Raw genomic sequence first — 10,839 nt, 5'->3', positions numbered from 1 at the left:
TTTAGTGTAATATGCCAGGGGGGAGCAGCACAGTTCAATGAAAGCTCAATGTATCCAAGGCAAGAACTGCTGACTGCCTAAAGCAGGGGTAGGCAACCTTGGCTCTTTTATGACTCATGGACTTCAACTCTGGGAGTTGAAGTCCACGAGTCATAAAAGAGCCAAGGTTGCCTACCCCTGGCCTAAAGGACAAAAGAAAGAAAACAGAGAACAGGAAGAATGGAATGGAGTTTATTAGAAAGCTCAAATGGCTGGCTAATTTACAGAACTGAAGCATTCCACAAAGCAGCAATCTGTTGCAAACAGTACCAAATCAAAAGATGTGGAAGTTACCTGCCATCATGGCTACAAGACTGGCTTTGTAGACATTTGTAAGCGATCCCAGCTCTCCTGTTCCCAAGATAGTTTTCATATGAACGTTGCCGCAGGCCTTGCGGAATTGACGGATTTCTTCATAAAGGTCTGCGAGGAATAATAAATAAATAAATAAATAAACATGGGGGGGTTAAATCATGTTAGCATCCTTTAATAGAAGAGGATATATGTAGTTCGGGGTTGAACAATCTAGGTCTGGTTGTTTGCATGCAGAGGTTTCATTACCTAAGTAGGTAACATCAATAACGTTACCTAGGTGGGTAATGAAACTTCTGCAAGCAAATAATCAATCTCAGAGAGCACCAAGGACTTTCACTTTATTATCATCAGATTTCCAGTTTGGATTTAAACAGTGAAAAATGAACAAATGCAGATTAAACTTTTCCTGCCAATTGCTGATCAAAATAATAAGGAAACAATTGGGACTCTTGCAAAAAGTTCTGGACTGCTACCACCATTTTGTTTTCTAAAAATATTTAAGGGGTCTATTTGCAAATAAAGATGAAGTTAAATGCTGGTCCTACGTGCCATGCCAGTGTCCATGATGATGATGATGATGATGATGATGATGATGATGATGATGATGATAATAATAATAATAATAATAATAATAATAATAATAATAATAATAATAATAATAAAAGGCAGGGTGGGTGTCAGACCTCCCACAAGTTAAACCTCTAAATAGAAATGATCCTTGCCCCCCTTTGTTGAAAAAGGTACAGTTTATTAAAGGTCACATGTATTGCAGTATTGTAAAACCAAAATTGAGCAAAATCCCTCCCTTAACTGTCTCTCATTGCCCAACCCATTGTAACCAATCAGGTTCTAGCAAGATGTTTTCTTAATAGTCAGTCCAAGCAAAGTTTGGTATGTGGCTCCTTCCAGCTGGGTGACCTTGAGGCAACATCTCAAGGAGATGCAGCCCTTACTTTCATTTTCCCCCAAGCCTTCCCCACTTCCTTCCCCCTCCCCACAGTTCATGTCAGTCTGTCATTGCACAGCACAGTGGGAAACCTGTTGAAGCAATCTCTTTGAAGGCCCAACAGTATTCATAGGAAGCCCAACCAAGGTAACAAAATCCTTTTTCTAATGTTTTATTACATGTTGATCATTTCAGTGAAAGCCTCATTATCCCAGAAGACTAACAAGTATATTAGAGACTGAATAGCTCTTCCATTTTCAAGGGCAGTGTATCATTGAATATGCTGGGAGGGCTTCGATTGAACTTTGGCAACAGGGATCATAGGACTTCCCTGATCTTCAAGTATCTTTGGATCCAAGTCCAGATTCCAAGATTTATACAGCTTTTATCCTTTCCTATTGCTTATGACATACTCTTAGAGAAAAAAAACTCACAAGAATTTTAGTAGGGTCCCCCCCCCAAAGTATGAATAAAAAAAGCTGTGCATCAAAAAAAAAGACTTTTGTAACTCCAATGCAAGGACTCCATTCCTAAATGAAAAAAGGGATACAGTACTCACAATAACTTGCTTTTATATTCCAGTCCATTAAGAGAACACTTAAAATAACTGTTAAAGCCCAAGCTTAGACAAATTATAGTTATACAGATACACTACAATAGGTAACAGCAGATTTAACTTAAAGATGAGCATAATTGGACATACGTTAGAGTACTTAACATTTTCAGTGATTTTAGAGTTGCATTCAGTGCTGAAAGACTGTTCTGTGAGCCCAACGGCTTTCCATCAAACATAACCCTCAACTTTGCCACAAGCTCTTTATAGAGCTTTTTTTTTAAAAAAAATGGAGAGTGCTGAAGGAGGGAGAGGAACATTCAAGGCCATTCCTTTCAAAATGCACCTGATCACTTCTCTAATTCACAATCCATCACAAATCAACTTTTAATTGGACTATCTCAACTACAAATACGTAGACACGGTTAACTTGGAAGCAAAGAAAATACAACAGATGTGTCCAGAATCTTTTTTCTTTACACTAAAGAAAGTCCTTGACTTGCGTTTAGTGACCGTTCAAAGTTACGGCACTGAAAAAAAAGTGACTTATGGCAGTTTTTCACACTTACGACCATTGCAGCATCCGCAGGGTCATGAGATCAAAATTCAGATGTTTGGCAACTGGCTCATATTGATGACGATTGTGGTGTCCCGGGGTCATGCGATCACCTTTTGTGATCTTTCAGTAAGCCAAGTCAAGGGGGAAGCCAGATTCACTTAACTGTGTTACTATCTTAACAAGTGCAATGATACACTTAACAACTGTAGCAAGAAAGGTTGTAAAGAGGGGCAAAACTCACTTAACATTTGTGTCGATTAGCAACAGAAATTTTGGGCTCAGCTGTGGTCATAGGTTGAGGGCTACCCATATAGTATCCTTCAAATGCCAGCTCAAACTCGCCATTCCTGTGAAAACCATTAAATACAATGTCAGTTGTACTCTATCTAAATTTAAGTACACCAAGGAAAGAATGACATTGTCTTCAGTTTTCTATTTATTTATTTTTAGACATTACATTTATATGCCACCCATCTCACTGTTGATTCTGAGCAGCTTATTGCCTTCATTTGCCCTCTCTTCCCTGGCATCATTTGTCCTATTTTAAATTTTAAATTGTAATTTCCCTAGTCTTCTTGTTCTTTGCAAGCTGCCAGGCCCACCATTGGTGTTCTATCATGGGCAACCAGCAGCCACAAGCAGTATTGGGGGGGGGTCTGAGATCTCGTTTTTGCAGTCCTTGGAAGATCTCCAACTATGTGACAGCAGTTTCCAGCTTCTTTAAGGTGAGAAACACATAAAAGTTGTAACGTAAGCCCTAAAAAAAGTATAGTTAAAAAACAAAAAAAAACGCACTTTCATCTTCTCCAAATTGTGTTGGTATGACTGTAACCCCTCTGGAGTTTTCAGTCCTGTCTTAAGTGGCCACCAAAGAATTGCCACACTTGATCTGTATGGACAGTTCTGACCACCGCCTCTCAACTGGGAAAAATAATCAGAAATGGGCAACATACAGGACTGAATTAAGTTCTATTGCCTATTCACAAGATGGCTGCCATGAGACACCAGCTAGTCTGTTCACAAAATTGTTGCTTACCATGACCAGTCACAAAGCATACATTTACTAGAATAAAAATGGTGAGATATTTCTGGCTATCTCTTCTGATCCAGTTCCTGGGACTGGAGCTCCAAATGTCAAACTTTTTTGGCCAACTGGATACCTGTCCAAATACAGCAGTGGGGTGTAGCCATCCATCATTCTATTGGGCCCATATGGCTGAATGCTTAGATATGGGAGAGATACGGGGGACAGGGGGAGGGGAGTCAGATTCAAGTCACTCTCAAGTCACCATATCACAAAACAAATGTTGAGAGTTTGGAAAAAATCCAGAGAACAGCAAAGGCCTGGAGACTAAAACATACGAAGAATGGCTATGGGACTTGGGTTTGGCTAGTCTAAAGAAAAGAAGAAATAGGGGAGACATGATAGCATTGTTCCAGTATCTGAGGGGCTGCCACAAGGCAGAGAGGGTCAAGTTGTTCACCAAAGCGCCAGAGGAAAGGATGAGAAACAACGGTTGGAAACAGACCAAAGAGAGAAGCAACCTGGAATTAAGGAGAAACTTATCACTTTAATATTTCAACCTAAAATCTCTTCATTTCATATTTTATTTTTATCTATTAGCAAATAATTTATCCTCATCATTCAATTTTAATCCCCAAGTCCATTAAGAGCTATCAGAAATAATATATCTTAAACAAGTAAATCAATTCCATATTTTTTTCATTTATTTCACACACTAATTTATCATTTTCTCTAAAAATACAAAAAAAATCTCTTCCTCTCATGTCTTATCTCATATTGATAAACAAATCTTTAAGGCCTCATCATTCAAGGTTAATCAGAAAAAAATTCTATTAAGAGCTACCAGAAACAACACCATATTGAAATTTAATCCCATCAAATCAAGTCCCACAAATTAATTTCTTATCTTTTCTTCATACCTCTTAGAAACTTTTCCACAAGTTTAACACTTTCCTGCCATTTTAATACCACACCTTATCACTTTCTCTAAAAATACAACAAAAAAATTCTTCTCTTATCATATCTTATCTATAGACAAATCTTTAAAGCCTCATCATTTAATCCTGGTCAAGAAAAACTCATTAAAAGCTCCTTAGAAAAACCCCCATCAAATACATTTTAACCTTGATCGAAGAAAGCAACTTTATATATCTTATTTTTACTTTTAAAAATCTTGACGGTTATTCCTTTTAAGTAGGTTCCAGAAATGATTTTTTTTATTCCCTTTTAATCTTTTCTCAGGAACTAAGGCTGAGAATTTTTAATTTTAATTTTAACTGGGGTTTTTATTTTCTCTCAGGGTTTCATTTAATCTTTTTTAATTGTTTTAACTTTTGTATTGATTTTCTTTTAAATATCCTGTAAACCGCCCTGAGTCCTTCGGGAAAGGGCGGTATATAAATCTAAATAATAAATAAATAAATAAACTCCCTCAGAGATGTAAAACATTTCTTTCTAAGTCCAAAATAAAACAGTTATCCTAGTCATTCTTCTGAATTGAAATCTTCACATTCAAAGTCACTCTTCCCATTTACTACTTGTGTGTCTGTTTTAGCTATTAAAAAATTAATTGATTTCATTTATGAATCCTGTATAACATCTTTGTCATTCTTGTATCCTGCCCATTTTAAATCCCTGTGCAAAACAGCCTAATTCTCACTTATATCCTCTCCTCTCTTGAACCCATTTTTAGAGTAAGAAACAATTTTAAAAAGAAACTTCTGAATACTGCCAAATATCCTTGTATTTTTCCAGAGTTAAAATACTTTTCTCCATTCTGTATCAGCAGATCTTCTCCTTTAATTATAATCTTTAAATTTTTTTGTGGTTGCTTCTAGTAGTCAGCCTTCAAAATGTCCTTTTACACTGTTTTTCTCTAATCCACAACATTTTCTCAGGGAAAGATTTCTTACATGTAAACTCAAAATCTTCATATACGTACTTTTAGTAAGATTCTAAACAAACTACAGAAAGTATTCTTATTTTTTCAAAGTGTTGCATCCAGTCTTTTTAAAAAGTTTCCCATTCTAATCACCCTTTTGCCGCTTATTTCCAAATAAAAAATGTTTTCTTTAACTTTTAAACTTACGTAAATTCTATTTTAATGTGAGTTGGAGGACAACCACCCAGTGTGATAAAACGTGTCATTCTGAAGGTTCTATAAATAAAATTATTATTATTATTATTATTATTATTATTATTATTATTATTATTATTATTATTATTATTATTATTATTATCCAAAAAGCAATTTAGAAGCCATTTCCAGTGAAAATTATCAAGAAAGGAAGAGGGAAAATCCAGTATCTCTTTTAGGGCTCCGAATCACAGCTTGGACAAAATTCATTCACCAGAAAAAGCAAACAGTTATGTTGAGAAATCACTTTGCCTCTTTCAAATCAGACTCAGTTGGGGCAATTCCATCAAGCAAGCTGAACTACGGTAGTCCTCAACTTACAAAGTTCGTTTAGTGACCGTTTGAAGTTACAATGGCACTAAAAAAAGTATGACCGTTTTCAATCCTTATGGGCTGTTGCAGCATCCCCATGGTCAGCTGATGAAAATTCAGATGCTTGGCACAACTGACTCATATTTATGACGGTTACGGTGTCCCAGGGTCATGTGATCACCTTTTGTGATCTTCTGACAAGCAAAGTCAATAGGGAAGCCAGATTCGCTTAACAACCCTGTTACTAACTTAACAACTGCAGTGATTCACTTAACAACTGTGGAGAGAGAAAAGTAGTAAAATGGGGCAAAACTCATTTAACAAATGTCTCCCTTAGCAACAAAAACTTTGGCTCAGCCCTCTTTCTTCGCTTGCCTTCTTCTAAATATTACCTTGAAAGCAAGAACTGCACTTTGCAACCTACTCTGAAAGTTTTTTTGGCCACAAATATAATAAAATAAAATAAAATAAAAAGCTGTTATGAAAGAGGTGGAGGTTATCATCACTATATCATTCAGCCAAAACAATGTGGGAGGGGGGGAGTTGTTTTTTAATGCAAGGATGTTAATTGCATCCCTTTTTTTTCCCCTCTACCCAGAATCCAATTGTTGGGAGCTCTGTCAGCACTTAAAGGCAAACCATTCAAAGTACATTAAGGAAAACCCAATTACAGGGAAAAGATATCTCCTGTGGCATTAAAATCTACTAATTAATAGCATTCTAGGGAGACAACTAGCCATAGCAATCTAAACAGTAACACATGTGCCTTGAAACTCTGTGAAAACCAATTAGAAAATACAGATTTTGTTGTCAAGAATCCAGCACACCTTTTTTTAAAACGACACACCACCTAAACCAAAAAAACCTCTTTGAATTCTTTTTAACAATTGTGTTGCAAAGAATTAGAACAGTAGCACCCCACTAGTTTTCTTTTCACACACACACACACACACACACACACACACCGGCTCTTAATTTAGAGAAAAGTGTGGATGGATTGAATTTTCACAATACAGCTTTGCAGAAAATGTCGATTCTATTTTTTACACACACACACACACACACACACACACACACACACACACACACACACACACACGAGGTATTTGCAAAATTTGTGGCAGCTGTAAACACATTTAGGTTTTTTTTATTTAAAAAAGGCAACCACCTGCAAGCGTGCAAAAAAAGAGTTTCAAAATTTCTGAAGAATCGCTTGGAAATTCTGAACACGCTGAATATGGTTGCAAACTCTTAGCCAACTACAACTACAGCAAAATGTTTGCGTTCTTTTCCTAAGAGCCCAGAAGTCTCTCTTTGTGCCCAAAATGTAGCCACTAGCTAAGAAAATAAGACTCTTCTCAAAGCAGGCAAATGAAAGGTAACTAAATCTCCACTACGAAGTTGCTGACTATCTATGTTAGTCCATCTTTGGGTATATATTATAGGCGATGGCATGTAGAGGTGTTCATGCTTAGCAACCATTCAAAATTACAATGGCACTGAACAGTGACTTCTGACTACTCCTCACACTTACGGCCATCAGAAACATCCCCACGGTCATGTGATCACAATTCAGGCACTTGACAACTGGCACAAAATTATGACAATCACAGGGTCCTGCGGTTCCATGATCCAAATGATCTTGCACTTAACTGTGGGTGATTTGTTTAACAACCACAACTGGAACGACCATCGTAAGCTTGTGTGGTGATGTGATTATTTTCCCCCCTTTATGACAGTGTCATTTAGAGATGGAGTTCCCAGTCCTAATTAAGGTTGTTAACCGAGGACTACCTGCATGGAATTCTGATCATGTCTGGCAACCAGCAACTGAACAAATGGTTTAAAATGAGTTGAGAATTAAAAACTTAAATATATATATTTTTTCACCTTAGAGACTTAGGACCCAGTTAAAAATGAAGGGTGGGAAGTTTATACTTTCAAGATCACTGCAGATGGGGACTGTAGCCAAGAAATTAAAAGACGCTTGTTCCTCGGGAGCAAAGCCATGGCAAATCTAGACAGCACACTAAAAAGCAGAGACATCACCCTGTCAACAAAAGTGTGTATAGTCAAGGCTATGGTCTTCCCAGTTGCAATGTATGGCTGTGAAAGTTGGACCATAAGAAAGGCTGAGCGCCAAAGAATTGAGGCCTTTGAACTATGGTGCTGGAGAAGACTCCTGCGAATCCCTTGGACTGCAAGGCGATCAAACTGGTCAGTCCTAGAGGAGATCAACCCTGACTGCTCTTTAGAAGGCCAGATCCTGAAGCTAAAACTCAAATACTTTGGCCACCTAATGAGAAGGAAGGACTCACTGGAGAAGAGCCTAATGCTGGGAAAGATTGAGGGCAAGAGAAGAAGGGGACGACAGAGAATGAGGTGGCTGGATGGAGTCACTGAAGCAGTAGGTGTGAGCTTAAATGGACTCCAGAAGATGGTAGAGGACAGGAAAGCCTGGAGGAACGTTGTCCATAGGGTCGCGATGGGTCGGACACGACTTCGCAGCTAACAACAACAACAAGCCTTACAGTAAAGTAGATTTAGCTCATCTAGCTAAATTTTTCTGACTGATTTATCCAGCAGGGCTGACACGGGGGTGGGAGGTGGAGGCAATCTATCCTAGAACTTTGATTTTAAGACTATGCAAATGCTCACCTTCCCATTGGCCCGTCAGTACTAAGGTTCGGTTAATGACAACATCAATCTCTCTGGCCCCTTCTTCCACAGCTAGCTGGATCTCCGCTAAACGAATTTTCAGAGCTGTCTGTCCTGCCGGGAATCCAGTTGCCACTAAGAAACAGAAAAACAAAATCCATTAAAAACATGAGGGATATTAAAATAGTGTGGCAATATACCATAACAGGACCTAGATATAGGACTTCTATTAGACCTCTCAGCAACTTTTGATTCCATCAGTCATGGTCACAATCAGGTGTCAGTCCTCCTTGTCCAAACTGTAAGTGGTATGGATGTTTTAGTGTTTGGAGTCTCTGTGAGGATCCAAATGGAGCAAACCAAGGCCAAGTTAAATTTGTCGAAGACTGAATTACTGATGAGTAAGCATCCAATAGCATTGGCTCCAGTCCATAAAGAAAAATGTACATCACTGCTGTTTCATGCAGCTGCTAGTGTAGGCAGGCTTGCTGAGAGGTCCCACCCACCCCTGGGAGGTTTGTGAGATGGGGGCAAAATGACAAGCCATAGATAGATGAGAGACAGAGAGACAAAGAGAGAGAGAGAAGGACAGAGACACAGAGAGGGAGAAAGAGAGAGAGAGGGAGAGAGAGAGAGTTGTGATTCAGTGTCAGCCTGTGCTCCCAGCAGCTGAGTCCGATGAATCTGAGGAGGAGGAGGGGTTTTGAGAGCCTTTGGTGTCAGAGGGAGGCTCTGATGCACTGCAGGACACTCAGCCTGGCCCCTCCAGTCATGTTCCTCATGAGGCTCAGCTGTGTGAGTACGAGGTGTTGGACTCAGAAGAGTCACAGCTGAATCTGTTCAGAGACGCTAGAAGCAGAAGGCAATCCAGCAGAGCAGAGCAGAGCAAATCAATGAGGCAACTCAGTGAGAGGAGGAGAAGGCAGTGAGAAGCCATGCCTTGGGGCTGATAATAAAAGGGGAAGGTGTGGGCGGGGCTGGTTGCTGAAGGCAACCGTTTGGAGACATTCTAAGGGAATCCTGGTCTGTTCCTGATACTTCTGTTTAACTCTTGTTGACTCTTGTTTGATATTTTGATTCATTTATTGAAGGAAATATTCTGTTGCTTTTTTGTTTGAACTGTAAATAAATTTGGGTTGGGTTTTTCCAGCCTATTGACTGTAAAAAGGAAAAAAGGGGTTGTCCCCGACACGCAAACAGGGCTGGTCGTAGGCTGGAACAGAACAGAGACAGAGACACAGAGAGAGAGAGAGAGAGAGAGAGAGAGGGAGGGAGAGAGAGAGAAAGACAGAGAAAGTCAGACAGAGAGACAAAGAGACAGAGAGTGAAACAGAGAGAGAGAAAGACAGACAGACAGACAGACTCACTTTCCCTGTGATTTTTTCTTTGAGAATTGTGGGGGTTAAGAAAAGAAGTTAAATACAGGTAGTCCTTGCATAACAGCGGCGTTTTTTAGTGACTATTTGAAGTTATGACAGCACTGAAAAACTAACTTTACAATTGATCTTCATGTGGCTCTTGCCCACTAACCTTACAACTTACAACCACCACAGTCTCCCATAATCCTTCGACCACCATTTGTGTGTTTCACAGTCGGCTTCCAACAAACAAAGTCAAAGGAGAAGCCAGTAGTAAAATCACAAGTAGTAAGGTCTTGCTTAATGACCACAGGTGATTTGTTTAACAACCGCAGCAGAAGTGAGGTTTTATGCCTGTCACAGTCATGTGGTATCTCATTTTACAACCACGTTGCTTTGCTACTGAGTTGCTCATCCCAATTGTGGCTGTTAAGTGAGGAATGCCTGCATGTGCTTTCTTTGGGGTTCTTTTCCTTGTTAAATTAATCGCTCCTGCGACCCATGGTGGACTTTCTGAATCACTTTGGATCTAAACAGAAGCAGACTGAAGTAGCAACACTGCACAAGTACATCTCATTTCATTTCACGTCATTGATTTTGATCATGGACTTTTAGGGCTCAACTTTTCTTTTTAATTCAGAACTGTATCAAGGTTAGCTTCTAGTAACATATGGCATCCCATATGGCATACATGGCACATATGGGACTGTTCATCAGTCAAGAACAAGACAGAATCTTTTGATTTTTTTTCTTCTTTTTATGACCCTGTGATCCTTTGATTTGGGGTGGAATCAGAGCGACTGAATGGAGCTGAGCATTTGCTGGCCGGATGCCCTCCCTGACGCCTATGCAGAGTTCGCAGCAGATATTTTCTCTTTGTGCTCTGATAGAGAAATATCTTTTGCTGCCTAGGATTGAACTCTCCACCTTCTGAGTGG

General features: G+C 39.1%; 1 protein-coding gene across 2 annotated transcripts in view; it reads right to left on the bottom strand.

Moving 5' to 3' along the window:
- DERA (deoxyribose-phosphate aldolase) overlaps positions 1 to 10,839 on the bottom strand; it is a 58,656-nt gene that overhangs the window by 33,823 nt on the left and 13,994 nt on the right. For both annotated transcript variants that reach the window (XM_083365318.1, XM_083365319.1), the window contains exons 5-6: positions 8,544 to 8,678; positions 334 to 462 (exon numbers count right to left, since the gene is read on the bottom strand). In XM_083365318.1, coding sequence (XP_083221444.1) covers positions 334 to 462; positions 8,544 to 8,678 — 264 coding nt within the window. The remainder of the gene's footprint in view (positions 1 to 333; positions 463 to 8,543; positions 8,679 to 10,839) is intronic.

The sequence above is a fragment of the Vipera ursinii genome, assembly GCF_947247035.1.
Source record: "Vipera ursinii genome assembly, chromosome: 6".
Lineage (NCBI taxonomy): Eukaryota > Metazoa > Chordata > Lepidosauria > Squamata > Viperidae > Vipera > Vipera ursinii.
This window is presented reverse-complemented; position numbering and strand designations above follow the sequence as displayed.